Source organism: Charadrius vociferus, unplaced genomic scaffold, assembly GCF_000708025.1.
Source record: "Charadrius vociferus isolate BGI_N301 unplaced genomic scaffold, ASM70802v2 scaffold472, whole genome shotgun sequence".
Taxonomy (NCBI): Eukaryota; Metazoa; Chordata; class Aves; order Charadriiformes; family Charadriidae; genus Charadrius; species Charadrius vociferus.
This window is the reverse complement of record NW_009647735.1, coordinates 8,536,667-8,563,752: the sequence shown is the minus strand read 5'-3', so window position 1 is coordinate 8,563,752 and position 27,086 is coordinate 8,536,667. Positions and strand designations below refer to the sequence as shown.

The 27,086-nt window shown below is 41.4% G+C and overlaps 1 protein-coding gene across 5 annotated transcripts in view; it reads right to left on the bottom strand.

The window, feature by feature from the left end:
- KLHL13 (kelch-like family member 13) overlaps window positions 1–27,086 on the bottom strand; it is a 76,317-nt gene that overhangs the window by 6,237 nt on the left and 42,994 nt on the right. For all 5 annotated transcript variants that reach the window (XM_009881731.1, XM_009881730.1, XM_009881732.1 and 2 more), the window contains 4 exons: window positions 17,017–17,158; window positions 14,485–14,617; window positions 14,035–14,231; window positions 5,967–6,762 (listed from right to left, as the gene is read on the bottom strand). In XM_009881731.1, coding sequence (XP_009880033.1) covers window positions 5,967–6,762; window positions 14,035–14,231; window positions 14,485–14,617; window positions 17,017–17,158 — 1,268 coding nt within the window. The remainder of the gene's footprint in view (window positions 1–5,966; window positions 6,763–14,034; window positions 14,232–14,484; window positions 14,618–17,016; window positions 17,159–27,086) is intronic.

Here is a 27,086-nt window from a genome sequence, read left to right as displayed (position 1 = left end):
GCACATGAGAATCACTAAGTTGTTACAACACACTGGATTTTCTTCTGGTTTTCCCCACTTAAGAGCTGAAATCTAAATTTAAGAAATACAGAAAAGTGTTGGTCCAGAACATTAAGTTCATGATATAAGCCAAAACCCACTACATTCCTTTTTCTGTCAACAGAAATTATATACTTTGATTCACAAATATGAAACGATTGATTTCACAATCCTGAAACTGTTTAAAATCGGTACTGACAGCCTGAAATGCTTCTGGTTTCGTAAGAGTGCCTTGCACGCACGCTCCCGGTTGTGCCAGCCACCTCAGCGCTTTGCACGATGGACAAAAAAAAACCTGATGCAAAGTAACTGAAGTCAGGTGTCTATACACTACTGTTGACATGCCAAATTTGTGAGGTTTTTTTTTTTTTTTTTTTTTAAATAAAGTTAAAAATCTCTTCTTAAATTGTGGTATTTTTCCCATTTGATAACCTGCATCAGGGACTTACACAGCCCTAAAGCCAGTGAATGCCAGAAACGGCCGCTTGCCCAAATAAAGGTATGGGCACAAAGAACTAATTCCACAAATTAGACCTAAAATTAAATCTCGGAGTTACATTTCTGTATACAGCCACCTTGACACCACACGGACTATTTTCCCCATCCCCAAATAAAGCCATGCTCTTTCTTGTAGAAACGTATTCATCCATTCCAATTTGCACAAATGTATTCATCCATTCCAATATTCTTGTCTAAAAAGGAAAGCTTCCTACTCCGCTCTATTTAGCAATCAGAAGAAAACAAAGATGTGCAGAAATTTCAAGAACAGAGAAAAACCAGATTTGACGTGCAAGTAATTATAGCTGTCCCAGTTCTACCCTGACAGCAGACCCTTCCGACCTGCTGTTCGCTGCGCCGAAACCCTCCTTCTACTTGCTTTCACAAAAACAAAGGCAGCCGCCTTCCCCCAGCGCTGCCGCTCCGTGCGGAGGTGAGCAACTTAAATTTCTAATAGACTATAAAGGACAGGAAGAGCCGAGTACGCGAAAGCCATCACAACGCCAGCAGCACCCGGATTAACATGACATTCAACGCTGCACCACTTTTTAATCACATTCTGCGCTATGGATTGCATTTACGAGATAAGCCATAGCCAAAAGATCCCTTTAGCCAGAGAAGATAAAATGCAGAAATTGGTACGCGTTACCGCCACCGCTATCACCATGTTGTAGAGACGTTAGTTATCTGAGAAAGGATGCTGTGGAGTCCAAGATCCCTCAGTTTCTCATGTGGCTTCAAAATTCTCTCGACCATCACCAGCAGAACTAAAGCACCGTTTGACAGTATTTCAGACAAATCATTCCAACTCAAATCTCAAATCCACCGTGCTCCAAAACAAAGCTAATTATTTCCCAGCTGAATACACCCTACTGTTCTGTTTGGCTGTTCTGCGTAGCTGTTTCCCTGTTTCCTTGCAATGTCATTCCACTTCTCTCTCAAGATCTCCCTCTGCACTGAAAAGGAAAGAGAAATATACCATATTTCAGTTCTTTAAGGTGCCCGTTAATTTAAAAGAGGCATCGGGATGTTCTATGTGTCATCTCCAGACAGAGCATCATTCACAAAACACTCACCAGAACTGCTGCTTTACTGAACCTAAGCACATATTCTGTAGAGCATGAGACTGATGATGGATTCATTCTCCCCCCAGCACGAATGATTCAAATGAGGCTTTATTTATGTTTAACAGTGGAACTTCTGATCAGTTCATTACCATAATCCAGGGAAGACAGGCCTCATTTTAATAGAATTAAGCAATCTCAAAAAGACACAAAGCTCTTGCAGTCCCAAGGGATGCCCAGTCTGCGCTCATTTTCTGCTGCCATCTGTGATGCTATTTGAGGAGTACGCAGATATTTACCACTTCTCCGTCAGCAGCTTCTAATGCGTCTTGAGGTTTATCACAGCAGCACGTAGCAACTGTGCGTCATCTCCCAAAACCCAGGATCTTCCTTTTGGTATGTTATTTCTATAATTCAGTTTGCTTCTGTAGAACTCAAAGCCAACTTGGTAAATTTAAACAGCGCCCTGAGTAATTTTGTCCCTAGCGCAGCAAGGAGCCACTTCAAAATAAGCTCCTAGGCAAGAGGTCCTCCAGTTCCCCCTTTGGTTTGATGTTCACAGCACTACACAGACAGCCCAGCTGGGTAACGATGCGTATTCTTCTTCTTAACCAACAACGTTTAAAATATAGATATTGTTTAGACTCAGAAGAGAAGTTTTTACATAAACAAGGAGTTGTTTGAATTGAGGATTAAGCACCATAGAGGACACCCAGAACATAAATGCCTTCTCATTTGTTGGGCAGGGGGTCAGAAGAACAGGTAACTGTCCTGCCCTGGACTAGAAGTCTTCTCTTTCTGTCTTTATTGCAGCATGAGGATGAAGGAATCTGTGGTTTAGTCGCAACCCAACATCCCCTGAAGCACTTAGGAAAACACCATACATAAAAATGTCAAACTCCACTCAAGCCTATCAACAGCAGAGCCTGAAGGATCTGGAGAGTACCTAACTGCACAAGGTCTCTAATACTTGAAGGCACAGCTTCGGTCATCATCATCAAGCACCACAACTGAGCTCCTTCAAAAACGAGCTACAAAAATCTGCTGTCTGAGAAGAGCAAACAGCAGCCAGCGCTCTGCGCCGCAGCACAGCGGGGCATTGCCAACGAGCTCTGCTCCATGAGTACCTCTGTGAGCCGCTCCTGCCTTTCCCTTTGTCTTCTTTCCAAAAAGTCTTGCCTTTTTAACACACCTGCCTTCTCCAGGCTGGTCTCCTCCTCAGGCTGGAGGGCTGTTCTCCTGCCCTCTGGGAATACCACAGGCATGGGCCTGCTCTGACACTTAAATAGAACCAACCAGGATCACGCACAATCCTCCTAGGAGTGGTGCACACTTCTAGAGAGCTTCTTGGGGGTGGGGGTGTGGGTACTGTGCCCCTCAGCTGCACTCTGGGGAGACCCCCCTGCAGTGCTGCCTCCAGCTCAGGGGGTCCCACCAGCAGAAGGACACGGAGCTGTTGGAGCGGGGCCAGAGGAGGCCCCGGAGATGCTGGGAGGGCTGGAGCCCCTCTGCTGGGAGGACAGGCTGGGAGAGTTGGGGGAGTTCAGCCTGGAGAAGAGAAGGCCAAAAAGGGGAGACCTCAGAGCCCCTTCCAGTGCCTGAAGGGGCTCCAGGAGAGCTGGGGAGGGACTCTGGATCAGGGAGGGGAGTGATGGGATGAGGGGAACAGTTTTACACTGAAAGAGGGGAGATTGAGATGAGATATTTGGAAGAACTTCTTCCCTGTGCAGGTGGTGATCCCCTGGGGCAGGTTGCCCCGAGAAGCTGTGGCTGCCCCATCCCTGGAGGTGTTCAAGGCCAGGTTGGACAGGGCTTGGGGCAACCTGGGCTGGGGGGAGGTGGCCCTGCCCAGGGCAGGGGGTGGCACTGGATGGGCTTTAAGGTCCCTTCCAACCTAAACCATTCTGTGATTCTGCAGAGCACTAAATTGTCACAGGGTTGAAAAATCTGGATTTTAATTTCATAATCCAGTACGTTTCAAAGACCCATTACCACATTCCAATGCATGTACCACACACACACAAATTCCCCTGTCCTTACCAGTGACCCACACTTTTCTCAGTGGCACGCACTGTTAAACCAGCAGCTCTTTGTTCCTGCTACAGCTCATACTGCTGAGGTAGAAAGTGGTCCTTCCAAAGGTCTCAGAAGATTAAATACTTGAAAACTGTTTTGGGTAGGCTTGATAGCCCCCCAAAAGTATAACTTTTATTCCAGTGAATGTCAGGAGAAGAAATAATAAAGAAATTCATTTTAGTAACTTTAATCCTTTGGCCCTTTTCCATAACAGCTCATCTTCCAGAAAGCTGAGTTCAGGTTTGGGGAATTTTTCCTCTCTAACAACAGATTGAAATTAGTTTGAACCCAAGGGCAACTTCTTTAATACCTGTCCAACACACATTTGACCTTCTTGTCTAAGAAAAGCTTCAGATTTTTGCTCATCTGAAGAGAATGGGAAGTTTAAGCTGGATTTCATCTTTCGGCTGTCAAGGTTTATGAAAGAAACATGAAAATGAAAAGTGACTTGCCTCACAATTAACAAGAGAAGAAACTGAAGCCCCAAATCAAAGCATCAGACAGCTACAATATTTAGCATTTATAGAGCGCTCCTCCTGCAGAATGATCCAATGACATTTTTCAGGTCTGTGTGGAAATCATTGCAGCATTTTAATGATATCTTTACAGAAGAATTTTAGACAGGTGAACAGATTTCTGTGTTTTAATTAAAGCTGCAGAAGAGTTGAGGTCAGCAGAATGGTGCTGCTTGATCTAATTTAAGAAAAACACTGCACTTAAAGCCCGCTGCGCACACAGGTTGCACTGGCTTAGTGACGGTATTATTTCCTCTGGATTTTGTTAGACTTGCAACTTTTTCACTGCCATAACCCGACTCTGTTTAGATGGTACAGCACACGAGGACAGCAATCTGATTATCTGCTAATAATTCATAGTGTTAGAAAACAGCTCACTGAAGGTTGGGTTTTCCTGATAGTCAAGATGAAGATCAATACACGTTAGTTTGTACGTTAAGCTGGCTTTTAGAATGTGTTTTCAGGTAAAGCGACACATAAGAAAAACTCCGAAAACCTCAGGATCCACATCAGCAAATGGCTGTCTGGAGAAAACAACTTATTGCAGAACAGTTTTGTGTGTTGTTTGGCAACAGGAGGCATTTTTCAACCTCTCATTTCATCAAACATTAGAATGGATTTTAAGCTTCTAGCAAAACCAGCCCTGGTTTGTGTAGCGGAAGCAATGCACTATATGTTTCCAAAGACAAATCTGCAATATGATCACGACTGAGATGCATTAATTAGAAAGCAAATCTTAGCAGCAAGAGATACCGCCACAAAGATTTGACAAGACACAGTTAAGTATTGGCCTGAAAGCAACAAACAAAATAATGAAATGTTACATCTGGTTTAGATAAAATATTGTGCTAAAACTCCAAGTATAATCACTGTAGCATTTCGATTTTAAAGCACAGACAAATTTACAATTAAGTGTACGCTCCCAGACTTGACTGCAAAATGGCTTTGGCAAACACAGTGGATTAATACAGGCCATTCTCTACTGACTTTTGTTAAATTAAAAGTTATCATGTATTTATTCTTTGTCTCAAACCATCTTACTTCCCTGAAATGAATTTGTTTTTTCTGTTGCTCAAGTAAAATGAATCAGCATTTGCATGGGGGGGGGAAGGAGGCAGCAGGAGAGAGTCATTCCTATAACGAAGTCAACTGTGTAGTCACAAGATCACAGATCACAGGCAAAATATAACGTTTTTAGTAACTGAGAAGTCCAGAATCTCAGGAGATCTGAATCTCACTGATCTGTGAGTGAAACAAATCTCTCGGTCACCAGCCCACTTAAAAAGAAAAAAAAAAAGGCATTTCAAAACGACTTTTCCAGAAAATTTGCATGTTTTAAAATACAACCTGCATTCAACAGGGAGTTTCAGTTGGAAAGCCACGTATCCCTTAGGACTGAAAAGAGCGGGTTTGGTGTCTCAGCTTAAGTAATGGTTCTTTTTTGTATATAGCTGTGTTCATATATACGCACACACCCTTATACAGGTAGATGCACACGCTTACTTCATGTTTGATGATCAAGGTGAAGACATTGGTTATTTTACATCAATACTCAAGATACATGTATTTGGAAATGTTTGTTTTGTGGAAGCCCTGCTAAAATGAACTGCTAATAGTGCCCAGACAAATTTTTCTACACCTTTGCAGTATCGGCAGAAAGAAGCTGCACGCCAAGGGCTTCAGCTCGGTTCCTCTCCACCCGTCCACGGGGCAATATGGGCCTTCAGGGCCCAATGAGCAGGGCAAGAAGCCGTGGTTCAGGAGCAGCACTCACCTAGCTCACCCGCCGCGTTTCGGCCACCAACTGCATACAAATGTCCTTTGAGGGCACTTAGGTGGAAGAAGGTGCGCTTCTCATTTAAAGAGGCGACTTGCATCCACTTGTTGTAGCGAGGATCAAACCTAAAGACCGTGTCGACCGCCGTCTTTCCTTTCGTGTCGTAATTGCTCTGGCCCCCAACTACATAAAGAAAGTTTCCGATCACGGCGATGCCATGCTGGTACCTTGGTGCATCCATGGGAGCTAAGGATTTCCATTCATGGGCCTTCTCGTCGTACATCCGCAACTCCTTGCTGACCACCAGCTGCTGCCTCAGCACTCCCCCCAACGTCACCAAGTGCGTGCTGTCCGACCGAATGGCAGTTCTCTCCGACTGCATAACTGGCTGCATGTATGGCATCATTTGGTAATTGCTGGCTTCCAAAAGCAAGTTGACGCACGTGTTGTCAGTTCTCATGAAGTCCACCGTTTGAACATAGTTAATAAGATCCTGTGGCGTCATCAGCGGAAACCTGATGTTCTTCATGAGCTTTGCGGCGTACTCCATCCGAGGCTCCTCGTAGCGTAGCCAGCGACAAGCCGCCTTGAAGAGTTCGAGTTCAGTGCAGTGCTTAAGGCTATTGCTTGAAAGCACAAAGGCAAGACGTTCAAAGGGGAGTTTCACAAATTCACCAGTACTTAATAACGCAGGGAAGTTCTTCAGGATGAAATTATTAACATATTTATCCACTTCTGTGAGATTGTATGTGTTGGCAATTCGCCCAACCTCAACACAGTTTTCCAACGAAACCTATTAAGTAAACAGAAAGAGGAATCAACACACTTTCTTAATTTGGTGTCTAAATGATTATGTAGAATTTAATGAATACTATAGAATCAGCAGTATTTCATCATCTCTCAGCGCTCAAGGTGAATTACACATGAACAAATAAATATTCAATTTGATGTACATATTCATGACTGCAAGGGGAGACCCAATGTATTCCTTATTTCAAAGAAAGAAATGAGACCAGGAACAAGCAGATGGCGTATATTAATTATGTCAAATACTTTATACAATGACGATACATAGCAATTACACAGCACTTCATCTTTGAGAAGCTCTGCAAACATCTTTGTAAGAAAGAAATGTCGAAAATACAGTTAGGGGAGAGGTGGATCAGCCCAAGGTCACAGAGTAACGCAAAAGCAGGTCTCACCGTTAGACATTTTCTAACATTATTAAAATTGTATTGTCACAATGCAGCCACAGAGTATGCCACATGTTTCACACAACTTATTTACAGCATTCAATTCCATAGATACATCCCTTAGAAAGGAGCCAAATGGCATCCTTAGTAAATCAAGGTGGTGCTCTTATGGAATACGTTCAAAATTAAATACATGTCATTGTCAAAAATAAGACAAAGGTAGGTTTTTTGCTTTGTTTTTTACACCATTAATGAATCTAGAGGATTTCCCCTAGAAACACCCAGCACGTGAAATGCCTTCACAGTATGGATCATACCCTAATTCATTCCAATACTTGAGCAACCATACCTTGGTAACCACATCTTGAACACCGCCGCTGCATCTACCTTTCTTACATCTTTAGCTCCTAAATTTCTGAGAACACTTGGGATCCAAGGCAGAGGGACCGAGAAAGACGGGAGGGAAGGGACATAACTTAAAGCGGGTCTCCAGTGAACCCGGGCGATTCATTTTGGCAAGCTCTATGGTACATATGCAAAGTAATTCAATTTTCAGATGCTTCTTGCTGAGAACTGCAGCTTTTTTGCATTCAATCCTTATTCTAACCCAAGCTTCATTTACACATGCTTTCTAGTCTCTGTATGTCGGCAATTTCCACAACTTTGTGATTCTCATTCTATTTGTAACACCAAAAGAATTTAAGCTTCCGAATCTCATGGTTATTTTTAAAAAGATGAAGATTGAGGACTACAACCTGATTGCAGCCTAGGAACTACAAAACCTTCAAATGACCCCGTCATAATAGAGATTACAACATTTTAATACTGTATAACTCAAGCTGCTCATTGCCCTTTAGTCCCAGACAATTCAAAAGTCTGCTAAGTATGGGAATTGGAGATTTTTTTTTTAAATTCACTCGAAACTGATCTAACTTGCCCTAGAGTTAAGAACTGCAGTCATCCAGCGTCTTCATTCACACATCCTGAAACGCCTTCATACAGTCAAAGGTTCCAAATCATATTCTTCATCTCCAGGAACACTAATCCTGGAACCAGGTCCTATCTAGAAGACGAAGGCATTGCAGACTGTCAGGAGTTCTATTATTAAATATCTGTGCAATACATACATGGAAATTATTTTTGTATTAAAAGACAGACCACATTGTTTATATCACAATACAATCACATCAGCTAGCAGTGACCTATAAAACATTCTCTGATGCTTAAGAAACATTTTTTCTTCTTTTGACTGTTTTTGAGAGTCAGTATCAAACTAATTTCTGTAAATTCCCTTTTAGGATTTTTAATTTACATAAATTAATTGCATAATGGAAGCAACAGCATACCTTAAATTAAGTAAATGAAACGGGACATTCCTACTTCTAAAATTTCTTTCACGCTATATAAAAAAAAATATAAAGCAACAGAAAAATCACCCCTTAACAAACAGCTGACTCACAGTATGCCACAAACCTTTAACTCTTGCTAGACAGTTGTCGAATTTTAAAACTGCACTGGAACACGTTCACCGGCATCAAACTACAGAGATGCAGCATTTTCCCCATATCAAGGCAAGCAGACCGAAGGATACTACTGCATACAGAAAAGGCATGCTTGGCGTCAAAAGAGCAAAGCAAAAAAGGTACAGATTATGTACCACGGGTACACGGTGTTCCGGCTGCAGCGAAGCATTTAGACCCACTGCAGAATGCGTGGCAGTTAGAGTGCCCAGCACACATCCCGCTGATGGATTATCATAACCATATTACACCGTAAATCTCTGCAATTGAATGTATTCCTGGAATACTTACACTTGAGAAATTTATCGACACCTTACGTGCTGTTAATGACTGATGAACATGACATCAACAGTTTTCAGTCACCACCAAATTCTCAGAAAATTTACCTTACACTGCCTTAATTAATCCACTGGAATTGTCCTGCACTCGGGGTTTTATTTCATGCTACAATTGCAAGTACTCTCCATTATGCTTACAAAATTGTGCACTTTGGCACTAACAAATTCCACCCTCACCTCAAATCGGAGTACCACATTAAATATTTTCTTAAAGGTTACTTTCCTTGCCAAAAGTACTATTCCCAATTTTACTGTGCTCTAAGATAACAAGCAATGTACCCAGCTAAATTATATTGCAAAGATTTCACAGTCATAAAAATTTAGAGATTCTTAAATCCCAAGCCAAAAAAATAATCCTTCAACAGCATGAAATGCAATAGTTACTTCTACTTAAATATTCAAAATTGCACGGCATTGAAGTACACTAATGCCTTTTAAACACTTCGGGACTTAAGTTACTCGAGTGTTGAGTTTCAAAAAAACAGTTTGACTTATGCTATGGTACTGTGGAAACCCTTCTCTGTGGAAGTCAGTCAAACAGGAGCTCATCAACAGAAGGAACTGCTACTTCTGGAAATCCCACTGAAGTGAACGGGAGGAATGGAAATATCAGACAAAAACGTAAGACTGATTGTACAGCGAATCCAGTAACTAGTACAGATACTCATGCAGAACCAGCTAAAAGCCGTAACTGGACAAACCGCTAAGCAACTTTACAAGAAGTCAAAAATTTTAGATAAACACTATTTTACTGGGGCTTTGGCTACTGTGCAGAGCTGCTCATTCACATTACTCATTGTAATTGCTCATTACAAAGCAGAAGTAAAAGTTCCAGAAAACACTAAAAAGCTTTTCCAAAGCTAAAGGTCGAGCACAGCGCAATGTTACTACAGCTTGGAAAACCAAATGCAAAAGCCAAAGTGCTTTCTGGAGAAAGCAGTTGATTTAATTCTTTGAAATTTTGAAGCAATCACCCAAGCTCTGGTAAAACAACTTGACTATAAAACACTCCCAAACCGGACACAGAGCAAAATGATTGCAAGTATAAGAACTGTGGAGAACAACTCAGGAAAAATAACATGCACAGAAAATCGAGTCCTCGAGCCCAGTACCGCAAAGTTATTTAGGCGTCTAACTTTTGGTTTCAATGACTGTCAGACACTGAGGTACTTCGCCTGGTGTTTCAAAGGGTTCAAGTTTAGAAGAGCTTACATCCCCCTGAAATCCCCAACTTTTCTGGGGGTTCCCATATACACAAGTCCCAAAATAACAGCACAGAAATTTGACCAGCTCAGCAAAGAGCCAGAAGCGTACCCCCAGGTTGGAACAGGGGGTTTCTGGTGGCTGGCCGAGCCGGCCCCGGCGGTACAGCCCACGCTCCCGCAGAACTCGGACCATCTGGCTTCATCCTCAGTTAACCAAGTTCTCGTGACAAGACAGACTTCTAAATACCGAGGCCTCAACACTTGACAATTTGCTAGTCGTTACAACAATGGAAAAGCACAGAATTACAGAAGGAATAAAATTGTCTTATACAGCTACATGAAAGGCACAGCCAAGACATTAATTTTCAGTGTTTTGGAATGTTTTCTTTAATTACAGTATAACATCCCCTTCCCCGTTACTCGGTGATTTTCCCCTGAGTGCTGTAATTTACTCGGATAGGTTTCTCATCTTTCTCCATTTCGTACACCGCTGCTACTTCTGCAAAAACATTATTATGTGTTCTCTAGCACTCACGGCTTTGAAAGCATTTCCGTGGCATTTTTATTAACTTTAATTACATTATGGCTCATTTAGATGTGGACCTGGGAGTAGTCCTGGTCTATCGTATAGCTATAAATATTTAAAAACAATACTAAAAGTAAGACTGAAAACATCTTAGGAAGTATTCCAGTGTTTCTCAGGGAGTCTGTTTAGCTGCAAAGATTACCAGAGCAATGGGCTACTGGACAGGAGGGGTGTAAATGCAGAACAAAGAAAAGAATACTTATGAGTCTGCTACAACATCTACTATTCTTTGAAGGTCTCGCTGCCTTTTTTTTTTTTTTAAACCACAAATTAAGCTGTTACCTTCACCTTATGTTTTTCTTTGTAAATATTTCCAATGCCTTCTAATGAAATAATACAGTTACATTATGCTTTACATAAACTGACTTCTAGAATCTCTGTAATAAGGGACTCCCTAGACAATTTCAAGACAATTAAGTATTTTTCTGAGAATGGTTCCATCAGCTCTCAGATGCTGCTCTCGGCTAACTTCAGTAGAAATAAGCTCAAAACTTGTTCAGAGAACTTACTTAAATTACAGAAATGCCACCTCAAGAATGGAGCGAGCCTAGCATAATCTCTGTAAAGCCAAGACACGGCAATTAAAAAAGCAAGAACCACCAAGTTTGCTCACCAACTCTTGCTCCTGTTCAAATTCCAAGGAAAACTCATTCAAAAATCCTTCACGCAAGGCTGCTGAGAACATAACCAGGCCAACAGCACAAACTTAATTTTGTACTTTCGCCAGTTATACGATGAAAGAGATGATGGCCCCTTCGACATCAATATAAAGGAAAATATTTAAGCCAAGAGAATCAATAAAATTAAGAGAATGAATAAAGTCTTCCTGATTCTGAGCCTTACTCCTTTCAAATCGTGGTATCAAACAACACGTTTCTCACTTGAACCAAAACAGTGACTGAGTCAACATCGTAAGTGAAGGCACCTTTAGCAAACGAGCCTTATTTCAAACAATGAAAAAACTTCTTCCAAATAACATGATTTAAGGCGAAAGAAGCTGTTTCCCTACGAAAGCCAACTGAACAAGCAGATACCCTCCCCAAAAGAAGGAGGTTGCTCCAAAAGAACACCAAGACCTAACTCCAAGTTGGCATTTATTGTAACACCAGCCCTGGAGAGGCACATTGCATCATTTTGGAAGGTAAAAAGAAAATATCTGAGCAACACAGACTAGATGGTGTAGGATTTAAGAGCATTAAGACTAATGAAACATTTTTGCAACATTCTTGGAGAACTGACCATTTAGAAAATAAGCCAAAACGAAAAGCAAACCAGTAGCGTTATAGAGCCTAAATGCCTCTAACGCTTCCCTTGTGAAACAGACTGCTGTTACTACCAGCTTGGAGTCCTCTTGTTTGCAGAAATCCTGGTGTGTGTCTTCATGAGGGAGGTCACATTTCTGAGCCTGCGCCCTGAGGAGTAACAGGAATACCTGCTTCTTTATTTCTCATTACAGACCATCACAGCAAGCTGAATTCCAAATAATATTATAATTCACGTAGAACACACCAGTTTCCCTGTTACGGGGAAAGTTAGATTCCCAGTAAGGTACAGAAGCAATTAACATCAGAAAACCTCCAGGAAACATTCGAAATAATGCCAAAGGGCGTCTGTAGGCAGAAGTGGTTCGGCAGCCCAGCGCGGACAGTGCTCCCAGCCCGCAGAGCGCGTCCTCCGTCCTCTTGGCAGGACAAAGAGCTGTACTGATACAAGACAGCAGGGCGAGAGCTAGGAAAGGTATGGAAACATCGCCTATTGGCATTGCTTCTACAGCGTGTTTAAGTTGGAAAACAGGGAACTGCACCCATATTCTGAGATTGCACTGTTTTAAGTAGAGAAATAAATGAGTGCGGTCATACAGCGAGACCCAGAAACCTCCGACAGCTGAGATTTAAGAAGGACGTTCAAAAAATAAAAGCTCTGGAAAGCAACCCAAGCTAATCAAATGTGCATATGAGCTATGCTTAATAAACAACAAGATTAAACAGAGGAGTGTAAACCCAATACTTTCAACAAGAGGTTGGAGCCAGATAAATACACAGGGTGTTTTCATGTCACATCTCATTCCTTACATTTTCCTTATTTTTCCCACCCATGAAGACAGAACCCAGGAAAAAGCTTATACAAGGAGAAGCCAGTTACCCCTCAACAAGCTGAATCTTTAACAGATCTCTTGATTTTGTGAAAACAGAAGTTTGTTTTTAAGACAGAGGAAACTGCAAAACTGTTTGAACATTCAACCTGAAGGGAGCATGGCATCCTTCTCCAAAGCACAGCCTCAAAACAAAAGAGGACACCAGCTCTGAAAGAGGGAGGGAAGGAGGAGGAAAAGAGGTTGTTAACAAAGCTCCCCCTCCCTCAAAAGCAGGTTCAGGACCTGAGATTTTCATCTCTATAATAAACAAAAATCAGCAGGGCGACTCTAAAGCATAAATAGACCTTACTGCATTGGAACTACAGGGCGCTGCTTTGCAGGGCAAACTTTTTATTTGTTCCCATCGCACAAAAGCAACCATGCTACAAGCTGCTTAAGTATTATTCTTTTAACTAACCATTATTAGTAGAAGGGGTGGGTGGGTGGGTGCTAATTTATATCTCAAGCCATTCAAAGGCATGTTTAGTTCTAGCAAAATACAGCAGTCATCACAAAATCCTTGTAGCTACTTTTCTCGTGTAACCAGCATTTCTGTGACATCCCTATAAGAACTCCACTTAGATAGGATGTATTATTCTAAGGGACTGTCACCAGGTCCACTGGTTAAAAAGAAGATGTCATTGTCTCTGTGATGATCACTGCAATTGTGGGACTCATTCCTCAGAACAAAAAGGTTTCAAGAAAGTGTATTAACAGAGAGTAACAGCAGCTCGCTCTTCTATTATTTCTTTCAGTGTAACTCATCAAGATGCTTTCGTATGGAAGGACATAGAGCGGTGAGGGCATGAACTAAGAAATCCAGTAAGGAATCTGGGAACTATGATTGTCATTCACTGCTATCATCCCTGCAATACGCTTAGGAATTAGAAGAATTTTAATGTGGTACAACATTTATATCAAATTCACGCTGTACATAATACTGAGAAGCAAAAAGATTTTCAAGAAAACATGTTCTTTGTGAAATGGCAAGTTTTATACTATTACATAGTCCTTATTCTTATTAAAAAAAACCAAAAAACATACCAAGGCCTTAATCATTGTAAATGTGAAAGAAACAGTAAGTCTTACCCCAGAGATAAGAAACACTTTACAGAAGTCCAAAACGGGTAAAATCTGCAAAAAACTGGCAGCTTCCAGAGTGTCCTGAAGGTTGTCCATGTTAAGGGAAAGTTTTGCAGTATAAATGAAATCAATGATCTTCTTTAGGCCTATTTTGTTCACACCGTGAAGCTTAATGCACATTAAATCCTGTTCCTTCATTCCTCCTGAAAAAGACGGGGAGGTAAGATTACACGATCATTTCGATTGGCTTGAAATAATTTCATAAACTTATACAAAATGAAACTAGCATTTTAAAGTTTAATTTAAAACCCCATACGCAACAGTAGAGAGAATACAGCGACGCAGAGATGTTTGTGGCCCCGGGCTGACTCACACACGACCCTCGTTGTGGGTCTGAGTGTCCAAAGGATGGCAATTTGGAGACAGCGGTATGCGTTACTTCAACAAAAACGCCACCTGTGAACATGGCCTTGAAGTAATCACTTGCAGAAGCCATCATTGCTCTGTGAACAGGAAACACTTCGTCCCCATCTCCCGGAACCAGCGTCACATCGCAAAGCAAACCTTCCACTCGCAGCTGGTCAAAACCCTGCAAGAAGAGCAGAATGCGAAGCATCCGTTTGATTTGGGAGAGAGACAGTAGGAATCTCTTTCATTTCCTTTACATAAATACTTATTTACTTTTAATTACCTATGTACCGCAGTTCCAAAAAGTCACTAAGAAATAATTTGTCATCTTAAACGTATTATCTCTAATATATTCAATGATAATTATTCATTGGAAAACAGGCAGAATAATTATTATTTTCCAGAAACGGCTGAAGAACGCACAGTACATGGGCCTTAGAAAGTAGCTTTATTCCACTAATGAAGTTATTTCCAGGAAGGAGTTTGTTTGGTAAGCTTGTACTCCAGCAACTGTTTCAGGTAGGGACTGATACCTTTTTTGGACCTACCCTTTCTGGACACATATGCGCTTTAGATATATTTCTGATCCACATCAGTTTAAGCGCTTTGCAAAATAAGAGGCTGCAAAATACTGGCGCCTAAACGGAAAGCTGTCACCTGGTTCTATGATTATCAAATTTATCACCAAGGTTTACGTGGCAAAAACTGCAAAATAAGCTCACATTACATATCTGATCTTTTCCAAGTTACCCAGAATGGCAAACGGTAATAAAAAAGAAAGTCATCTACAACAGCATCGCAGAGAAGGTTCTCCACTAGAGATACACCCGGTCAGGGATACTGGAGGATGGGTGGAATACTGTCCTCCTTCCCGCACTGCGGAACAGAAGCTCAAACATAAAACGATTTCCTTCAACCCGGCATGTCTGATGTTTTTCTAGTACTAACAAGAATGTAAATATTGTCTTTATAGATTTAACATTTAAAGAAGTCTCGACGTCAGCATCCACGGTTTAAAATTTAAGTTATCTTAAAGAAAGGCTGTATTTTTAAAACTGCAAAGGTAAGTAGACATGAAGATTCCAATTTGTCGCACAGAAAAGAACAGAGTGCAAATGAAAAAAATGAGTTATTAGCTCCAATAAATACCACAAGCCAAACACAGGTTTATATAAAACTAACATATTTCAATGCCTCAAACGATTTGCCCGTACTTTCTACAAACGAGGCTTTTCCACTACCAGTTCTCCATTTGCTCAAATTTTGAAGAAAAAAAATAAATGAGGGGAAATAAGCTCTGAACACTTTGCCTAGAAGTCCTAATACCACTCTCTGCTATGTCCCTTGCCATATTAAAAATGAGTAACTTCATTCCTGATGTACTGATGACTACAGTCTTTATCCAACTAAGTACAAAGTGAGCAAGGCACAACGCTACAGTTGGTCTTTTACAGTTTTGTTCTCCTCATTTCTGTCCTTCACTGATGATCTTTTGGAGTACAAAATATACAATATAGCCAAGGGAGTCTTAATAGTTTAAGAAGTTTTTCTTTCAGATCGTGACCAGTTTGTATTCATGCCAGTAACCTCCACCTTGCACTGAGGGAAATCTTTCGTTAGTTAACTTCAGCTAGAAAACCTATAGCAAGGGGACAACTCCAAGCACACCAAAGAATACAATACCTATAAAGCCTAAATAGACATAGTGAAAAATATTTAGGACAATTTAACTTGTTCCAAAATCTAGAAACGAGGGAGAGCTATGCACCGATGCCCAAGCCTTGGAAATTAAAACAGAAGAATCAGTAGCTTCTCTGAGTAAAAACAACAAAAAAATCTTCTCATTTTTGTCCCAAAACTTAGGCAATTTATTAAAAACAGCAGCAAATTGAAAAAATAAGTGGCAGTTCTCCACGGAGCCATGCCATTCCAAAGTCATCTGCCCTCCTGAGAAAGGCTGCGCTGGAGCACAGCAAGAGCCATCGCAAGCCGCAAGCTTCACTCTGCATGAAGTCTGAAAGCTCCAGCAGAAACAATAAGAGAAAATGAATTCAGATTTAAATTCTTCGAGCTTCAGAGAGAAGAGCATTTTAATCCATTCTGCCATATGGTAGTGCCATATAGTCAGATCCAGCCCAGGGGTTACACCGAAGCTGGCCATGGAGGAGCGCGGAGCTCTCCTCCTCGCATCCCTACGGCAGCATTCACACAGGAGATGGCTCAAGTCTTCGCCTTAACAGAATTACATGATTATATTCAAGAGAGCATCTTTCATGCAGCTGTCACTTCATTGCTTGAACGGTATTATCTCTAAGAAATTGAGAGTGGCCAGGGATACAAGCCGAGGAAAAGGCCAGGGTGTTTTTCCAAGCTGTTGCTGAAAGTCAAACCTTTAACTGGCAGGCAAAGGAGTTACAAGCCATGCTCGCTCACGGGCACTGTCAGCACGGCACACTAACGTGCATTTTTTGAGGCTTTTTAGGAATTACTAGTCTGATAAAGTCTACCGAGTAGAGGCACTGTTAAGAGCAGCCAAAATTCTCAGTACAGATCAATACTGACACAAGAATATTTAATTACCTGTAATACCACAGAACTGTGAGTATTGCTGGTGAAAAATCTCGTGGTCCCTGTCTTCGAAGACTGTAGATGGGCAGAGACGCCCATATCGCTGCTACCAAGAGATACTTTCATATGAGGATCCTCCTCTTCCACCAGAGATCTAAGAAGATTAGAACAAAGAAACCTTAAGACCAAACTCATTTTCATGCAGTGCTCTTGTGCATTAAACCCAGAGGCTGCTGGGACGAAACATAACAGCAGAGAGGCTACAGGGCAAAAATCAGCGGGTGACACAATCAGTCCTTAGTGGTCCCCTTCAGTTAATCTAAGAAAGTGAAGCGTTAACAGTCTCTACAACAGCATAACTTCAAAAACTTTATTTTTTGGCTAATAAATTTTTCCTTCCACCCCCACCTCCCTGATTAAGACACCTGCACGCTGTTTTATTTCTACATGTGTTTCCAGAATTGTAGGACGCTTGCAGGGGGCTCACTCAGCTTTCAAAATCAAGTATCTTACCAGACTGCCAAGGAAAGCTAAAGGATTGACACTCTAAGTGGAATACTGAAGTTCAGTAAATTCATTCTTACGGCTTGCGTTGCCTTGCTCAAGTACGAAGATGATAACAGAAAATATACGTGGTGGAGTTTCAAGCTGTACTTTCACGCTACCTTGAGAAACACACAACTAGAAGAACTCCTTGAGGATGTGATATCCAGTATTTTGCTACTGCAGGCAACCACTTCATCATCTTATTTTAGGATTTGTTAGTGTGAAGTCAATACTGATGGTTTTGATTCCAAGCAACAACTGTCCAAATCTAGATAGGAAGGGCAAATTTTAGGTAGAACTGTTAAAGAATTACTGCGCTATGTTAGCCGGCCATTTTCATCTTGAGATGTAAATTAGGTTTACATAAAGAGCTATGCATATGAGAGTCTAACTACCCTAACCTGTAATTATTATAAAATGTAAATAAATTTCATCTCCAGAAATATTAACAATAACTAGTTCCTGTAATTTCCGTGATGTAGTGTACCACCTATTAGCATGCATAGCAGTATAATGCATATATACACAATATTAATTAGCAAACATAAGCTGTTAATCCACAGACGAGGGCATCTTCATTATTAATAAAGACTCCACATTTCAAAAAAGATTCACAGCAGTTTGACATAATTGCTGCAAATTTCAGATACGAATGGGTTTCCAAGTTTTAAACATGCAGGTAAAAACATTGGCCTCCAAGCCAGTTTCAGAAATTACTTTAAATAAGTGACAAGAATGTGCTTAAATTCCCCCCTCCCCAAGTTTTGACTGCGATCGCTATGTAAGGACAAATCTGGAATTTGTGGATGAAAAGTAATTTTCATAATTTTTTTCTTTCCCTCAAGAAAAGTTTTATTTCTTTTTTAAAAAAATACATTTTCCCCCACCTTCTTCGGGCACGGGGACTACGTAGAGCAGTTTCTGAAACTCCCCCGTTACCCTGCCAGCACTGCTGCGCCTCGTTCAAACCCACGGATATAGAAGGTCAGCTAGGAAAATGTATTTCAAACAAAATCACCACTCAACAGCGTACACGGGTTTGAAACAGTGAGGTCTTATGCACACAGACATAACAACAGATTGTAGGAACAAGAGTACATCTGAAGAGCTTTGACTTCTAATGTAGCAGCCCCATACTCGGACACCTTAATAAATGCGGATGTGCTGCAGCACGCAAGAATTGCGTCGTTTTTGATAAAAATTATCTCTATTTTACAAAACAACTCCAGAGTGTAATTTAAATAAAGGTTTCCAGGGTGTATCTTAGAAAAGCGCTCTCCAAACTATCATCATCCATCGAATGCATACGGCAACGCAACACAGCAGCAAAGCAGTTCCTAGCTCATGACCCCCAAATATATTTCTTCACTTTGTTCTCGGCTGTTTGGGGTTTGGGGGGTGGGTTTTTGTGTTCTTTTTTCTTTGTTTGTTTTAGTTTTAATACAATGACATCAAGGAAAGAAGATAACATAATTGCAAAGGACAGCCAGTCTCTAAATTTGTACATGTCTTCCTAAGCAGAAATACAAAATAATGTGGGGAGACTGGTAAGCGTGGGCGGGAGGGGACCGCAGATTCAACTAGCATGACTCTGGCTCTATTCGCTCTTGAAAGATCTTACTGAAATGTCAGATCAGATAGCCATTACATGAAGGGGCTTTTAAAAGACTTTTTTCTAAACTCAGAAGAAAATAGAAGACCTACACATCGGTTCAAATGATGAGGAAAAGAAAGGCACAAGTAAAGCAGCATTCTTGGCTGTTTGGAGTGGGCTTCTTACCACATGCCCCAAGCTACTTCATTTCCTAACAGCCAGAATACTTCATAGGTTTTACAAACGAAGGCAAAGACCTCGACCACAATTCATTGATCCCAAGGACGGCAGAGATACTGGCAGCGTCTCTCTGAACAGGCCACACCACGCAGCGCCCCAAGCTTTGTCCCGAGAGCTCCTCGAGAGCACGAGACACCTCCTTTCAACCGCACAGCCAACAGAGAGCACACACTACACTTCAAAAGGCTTCTAACACTTGAAAAAGTACGCATTCGACATGCCCGGTGTGGCTATGAGCATTCTTTCCCCTACCTGGTTTTCAGCACATAGTGGCCAGAGGTCCACTGCCCACCTCGCACACACGAGCTCAGCAGCTCACAACTTGATGCTCTTCTGCAGAAGAGATTTTTTGCTATTACTTTTCCACATATTTGCTGTTACTTATGTACAGGAACTTGTGTACGTGAATTACACATGAAAAATAGCAAATTTCTACACTAAAAATCCAGCAGAATATAAATGTTACAGCTCTAGGCTCAAACATTAACTTGGCTGTGAATGACTCCATAAGAATAAACTTAAAGATAACCAAATTATATCATTCCTATTTTGTTTTTGCTTTATATCTAAACAACTGACAAATGTAAAAAATTGTGATTTTTTTTTTTTCCTTTTTTTTTTTCCTCCCCTCTCCCCAAATACACTTTTTTACCTACAGCATAACGGTTTCGGATGGACGAGCACACTCTCCCATTACGCAGAAAGTGACATTCCAGAGCTGGTTTTGGCCGAGGTGACAATGCAAGTCAGCAGTAAGACCCGACCAAAGCGCATTGATCCCCCAAATCCCAACCTTGTGACGTTCACCAAGAGGGAAAGAACATTCCCGGAGGGACCAGAAATTATGGGTTTGTCATTGGCTTTGTACCAGTTTCAGCCTTTATCTTCACACAACAAGAGAACTCCATCTTTGTAAGATGAAGTGAAGATGCAGCAGCTCTAAGGCACTGCGGTGATAACAGGAGACAAAAAAACAGCAAAACCCGACCACGAGATCATGCACAACGAGAGCAATTTCAAACTCTCCCACAAAGAAATCTTCAACTATTCAGAACACAACTTCTGTTTGGGGGGGGCCGTTAAGTGAATATTCACAAATAACTCTGCCATTCGCACCCCGAACAGACGGGTACCGCGCTTTATATCCGACCCAACACCCAACGAGAAGACAGTAAGTACATCTGTCTTGTTTGGACACTTACCAAAGGTGTTATTTACATTCATTAACATAGGTCTGCTAAGCACTATAATTAATTAGATAAAAATGAATGTAAACCTGTTGGGTTTTTTACTTTACTGTAAGCACAGTATATCACAATTAAGCATATGACCAAAGAAGACAATTCATTTTCTAATTAATTTTATTGTTCTGATCAATAGAAATCATTAAACGAGATGGGCAGCAGAAGAATTTTTAAGCAGTTTTAAAAAAAAAATAAAGTTGGAGCAGACAACTAAACCTACAATAATATGATAATTCCCAACGAGTTGCGCTAAGCTTGGCTGCGAACATCATGTTCCACACGCGCGCCGGTCTGGAGGGGGTCAAACATCCCAGCGTGAGGAAGAAGGGGATGCAGGAGTGGAATGGGAACTGAGGGTGGAGATGGGAAGAGCAGGGCAGAGGGGCTGCCTGACCCCTCCTGCGGCCTCTGGGCAGCAGCACCTCTCAGTTCAGGGAAACGACCCGCAGGTTAATTAGCTGCTACCACAGAATAAGCTGTCGGTCAGAATGGTCTTTCTAACCTTATGTTGATTCTTTCAAGGACAGCACCGTTTTTTTCCCCAGCTACTGTAACCAAACCTGCTTTTCTCACGACTCCGAGTTAATCCTCCTCCTACTTCCATTATCAGGTATATAATTCCCTAAGTCTTGTCACAATGCAGGACAAAATATGGGGGTGTAACAACAATAACAGTTTACTTTTGTTAATGAAAAGAAGATTGGAAGTCATCTCCATGGGTCTTCATGAGTTTCTAGGTTTAATTGCCAGCCCTGCAGGTACAGCAGTGGCACAAGTCAGTATCTAGACTGGCACAGCCATTAAGGAGCTCAGAATATTAAATAAACAGCCCAGAGGCGCCCAGGCGACCCACGGAAGCAGGGATCTGCAGAGACTAAGTTTTCCTGTCGACTTCGATATGCGAATATGGCATTGCCATTCTGCCTAGCGCTCGGTGGCAGGAAGGAAATAAAACAATATCCCGTTACGGTGCTTTCTTCAGAAGTAGTCGAACTCATTCCGATGCAAGAGAAACAAGGCAACTATGAATATTCTTGGGGATTTGTTCATTTACATTAGCGAAGCGTAGATCTGTTTGAAATCGTCAGAACACAGCGCAGAGTCTTTGAAAACAAAGTAAGGAGATCAGCCTACAGCTACAGATATTTCAGAGAACGTGTTCTCTGATTTATTTAAAACCCACAGACTTTACATAACTCAGTAAAAGCTTGCCAAAGCCATATTGGCCAGACATTGAATTCTTAATTTGGTGAAGCTCAATAGCTTGTTTTTGAAAGGATTATAACCTTATTTTCGCTGTCAAATTACTGTTCAATGAACCATGACGGCAAGTGTTCTGGTCACTGGTAAATGGCATCTTCAGCAATCGCTCCTGGCATGTGCCAGTTCTCTGGTGTTCATCAGCAAACAAAGAACCAGATTTCAATTCTGTATTAAGATATTCTTATTGCGAGGCCAATCTTTACTATTTTATGATCGATCAAAAAAATCTGGTATATTACAGGGCTATCCTATACCTGCAGCTATGCACGTATTTTGCTAATGAACCTATTAATGAAAAGGGCAGTGAAATACAATGAAACTTCCATTTACTATTAGATAGAGTAATTCTTTACTTTGTATGCGTAATCTGCCAAAAAGTATTTTAGTATGCTTAGTCTGCCAAAAAAATAATTTAAGTATTGACTATCTTACTGTCTTCCCATTATGAACAGATGTTCCAGCTTCGTAAGTAATGAATTTAGGAATTCCCCGACAAATTACATGGCCACCTAGGAGCTCAATAAGCATAACTGATATGGCAGCATTGTATAAAGGAAAATCTCATAATACTTCTATTAAGAAATTCAAATATTAATATAATGTAGATGAACAAATTACACAATCACGGTACTTCACACTTCTTCCATTCAGTATCTTCACCCATACAATTTCAGGAAATTCTTTACTCTGGCAAAGAAGTTACTTTTACATTTGTCCTCCCCTAAAACAACACCTCATCTTTTTACTATTATTTTTTAACAGGAGTTTCTAACTTAATTCCTTCTTGGTACCAGTAACCCAGTAAAACTAGCCAGTTTTGCAATTTGTTAATGGTTTCTTATTACCAAAATATAGCAAAAAGTTTCTGTAGGAAATGCAAGTTTACAGTTTAAAATAGATGCACGACTCCCGCTCGAAGAGGAAACAAAGACAAAAGGCCGTTTCTGTTGCGATAGGCTGGCAGAGCAAGGGCTCTCCTCTCTTAGCAGCCCCACCAGCACGCTCGGCATCCTCCAGCTCTTGCTTTGGGGCACGCAGGTACTGCCCCAGGCTGCTGCCGAACAGCGGGAAGCAGGATGAGGGCAGGACCGCAGCGCCCTGCGATACCCCCACAGCATTAGCAGGGCAAACCGCGGCTTTTATTTGCTTTCTTATTATGACCCCTCGTCCCACGCTATCAGCTTCGGATGTCACTGTTTTTACTGAACAGTTTGAAGGCTGTATTTTTAATAGATGAACCGGAGGCTGATAACGTTAACTAGAAACACTTTGCATTTATCAGGTCACTGCATTTCTTTAAAATGCCGTGGGTGCGTTTTCCCCAAGTAGCTCCAGCAGCTACTGCCGAATACTGCTCACCTTGGGCAACGCGCTGCTGTTTATATTTGAATATCTCACTTTTTACACCGGCCCCTGTTTATAGATTAGCCTTCTAATCTATCCAGCAGTAACAGCAGAGCATTGCAACATTTGTTCAGTAAATTGATACTGAGCTCTTCTAAGTCTCCACTCCAGGAGAAAGGCACAACACAAAGCTTACTGTTTCTTAAATTAAAAAACAAATGGATGCTCCTATGTATGTCCACCTTTCCTCTAAACTGAGGGTGTTCTGCTAAAGGAGAACAAAAAACCCCCGGCTCCACGCAGCTGGGCAAACCAGGGAGAAGCGGCGCTGTACGTTCCCAAGGCTCCGGCCGAGGGCAGCAGGAGAGGAGGACACAGGGCTGCCAGACCCCAAGTTCAGCAGACAGGGACGGAGGTGCGGCAGCAAGCCAAGGCGGGGAGCTCGCCAGCGGGACCTGCTGGGTGGCCGGTTACAGCATGAGATGCTCATGGCAGTCATCGCCACCGGAAGGTGTCTCTGAAGGGGAAATCAAGGACAGAAGCAACGTAGCCCGAGTGGCTCTGCAGACACAAGCACCAAAGGCAGCAAGGCCACGAGGGGAACAGCAATCCCAAAGAGACCTGAAGGCCAGGCTGAACCTTGTTCAACCAGAGTCGGCCTCAAGGTAACCCACTTAAGCTATTCTAGAAACAAAGTTTTGGAGACTAGTGCACAAATGTCAAGCAGTTAACCTTTTCCTTTTTTTCTTTTTCTTTTTTTTTTTTTTTTTTTTTTAATACAACCAGTTCTCTTTGGACTTCAACACACAATCACCATCTTGACCAAACATTTCCGCCCAAGCACGCAAGCCCACACCGTCAACAGGAATGATAGAGGCTACTAGAAACGCTCCGATGGTTGAAGACACGATCACTGTTCCGAAAGCCTGGATCTGGGTGAAGAGGAGGACAACATAGAAATGAGGATATTCCCCAAAAATCACTTGAACCTTTTTGTACCCCTTCCCAGTATGGCCACACCGTGACCCAAGCCAGCACAAAACAAGGTCCCACAATGCCAGCAGAAGAGGACTGAGCAACACCAACCAGTATTTCAGTGTGATTTCCCAAGGAGACACACACACAGAAAATATTCTCCTCAAAACTCCTTCTTAAACAACTAAACTATCAGAGGTCTCAAGCTGTTTGCAGCGTAATTACAGCCCGCTGGTTAATTCAAATTTGTTTTCCACAGAAACAAAGTAATATTTGGCTCAGTCATTGCTATAAAGCTTTTGTTCCTAACAGTATTTAGTCTCTCTGGGAGCTTTAGTATCACATCCACATTTATCTGTCTGACAAAGGGTTTACATTCATTGAGCCATTTGTAGCTTAAATTTGCAGACTCAGATTGTTTAACGATGCTAAATTAGAAGCGGTTCTCTAATGACTTTTTGCCAAAGTTGGTGTTAAGTCTATTGATTCCTACTATTAAAAAGAGAAGAAGCAAAGCAAATACACACGCTTTGTAGCTTTTCTACAGAAGCAGAAATACTTTATTTCCTTGACGTGCAAAAAGGTAAAATAGAGCGGTCACTCAGGTCCCCCCGTCCAGGCTGGGCTGGCGCTGCACATCCTATCCGCTGCCCTTTATATCTTCTCTTGTCTTAAGCATTCAAAAGGCAAGCCGTCATTTTAGCTTGGCAGCTTAACTCTTCCTTCTGCACAACAAAACACTTGAGAACAACATTTTGCACGCGCTGGCGGACTACACCTTTAAAGACACCTGATGTGTCTTTAAAGTTAGTTTTCATACACGTAGAAATTGTTAAGTCTGCAGAATGGTTCCTTAGAGACAGAAACCTATATATGTCTAAGGTTGCACCCGCAGAGTCAAGATTTGGTCACAGAATACACATCCCACTGTATTCCTGGAACAGATTTAGGAACAATTCCTGTCCAGGGTGTTGGCTTCTTTCTCCTATATACTGTACAGAATGATTTCAATAGCCAGCCAAAAAAAAAAAAAAAAGGGTAAACAAGATTCTGACCTTAGGATTTGGTAATTAAGCCCTGCTCTTTCTGCTGCCTAGGTCTGCTCTACCTTTCCTCTTGCTTTGTCACTTCTCACAGCTGGTTTAGCATTCCTTTATTGCAGTCTCCCAGGGAGAATGCAGAGGGGGCATTAACCACTTTGAATTGTAAAATATTTCCCCTCCCTAAATGATTAACAGGTTAAATCTAAGCATGTCAGGTAATGGGTGTGGGTGACTTGTCCATCACATGAAAAAACACATCTTTGCAACTCAGATATTGCAACAGTCTCAGTCCCTGCTGGACAAAAAATTACGGCAATAATATAGATGTGCACTTCCACTTTAGTGTTATAGCTACACATTATTACACTACAATTCCCACTATTACCATTTCGAACAAGTGACTATTATTTTAAAACCCCAATATTCACCGAGTACTTTATGAAAATCCATAGATATCCCCATCCAAACTTCAACATCAAACACTGCGTTAACACTAGAAAAGCCAGTGAGTAGAAAGCAATGGGACAAGATTTCCCCACAACAACAAGGAAATAATGGCTAAAAAAAATTTCACAAACTGGCAGAAGTGACATTCTGGCAGAATAGCCTGAGTAACATATTCAAGATAATTCAGTAAAGATGCTTTAGAGTGTCACAACAAAATGTCAGTATTGCAACATCATGCTTTATAAGGAGGAGAAGATCATTTTGAGGACCTGTAAGCCACAGCCTCACCTGTAATGGTCTGCCCAGAAAAACCACCAGCACTGGGAAACTTCAGGACAACCAGGTTTGGGGGTTTTCTCCTTCTTTTTTGCCAGTTTATTACTGCAATGAAATGTCACACTTCTAACTATTCAAATATCTATTATTTAAAGAGCAAAAGTAATGTGAAGAGGCACAAACGAGAACTCTATGCTCAAAATTGCTGGGATTGAAAGCAGTCTTCTATTTCTTAGACATAAAACCCCTTCTTTTCCCCACCCACCCAATTCCTCTGTTTGCACCCATTGTCAGACGAGTTCAACAAATATTTGGGGTGATCTGCACATTGACCTTCAACATGTTGAAATCTGAAATATCTAGAAAGTAATTGATTAAAATGGAAACACTGCCAGACAGGTGAGTCTCTTTTGGTGTGAATACCCTGTAGTCTAATTCTCAAGAGCCCAACAAAAGGGTTTATTTATTAAAAATGACCAATGAAGACAGTAGAGACAAAGGGTGGTCCCACAGAAGAGAACTAATACAAATGGTCTGATGAATTATGCATACACACCTTTTCCCATTTAAGTATCTATTACTGTATAGCATCAATTCAAAGAGCTCATTGTAGAGCAAATCGGAGATTTGAAAGAAGACAGAAAAGCATTAACCTATATAACCTATATAAGCGGCTAAAACTAGCTCTAATTACTCCAGAGTATTAAGAACTTATTCTACTTTTCTGCACAGTAACCGATTTCCGTTACTGCAAAGCACAGGGCTTGGAGCAACTTGGGCTGGGGGGAGATGTCCCTGCCCAGGGCGGGGGGGGACTGGGTGGTCTTTAACGTCCCTTTCCAGCCCAAACCGTTCGATGATTTCCTATCTGACAAATTTCACATCCACATGATTCAGGATAGACAGACTGTGTCGCAAATTCTTTGATAGCAATATTTTCAGAATATCGCATTTGTTTATTTCTCCCAATATTAGTCAGTTATTTATGAAAACACATTCAAAGGATAGTTTCCAGTTAAGATATCACCACACTTTTCCATGTAAAAGGATAGAAGGCACTAAGTTTACAAATGGATTAGTCTGCATTAAGAATGTTTATTTATTTTGCTT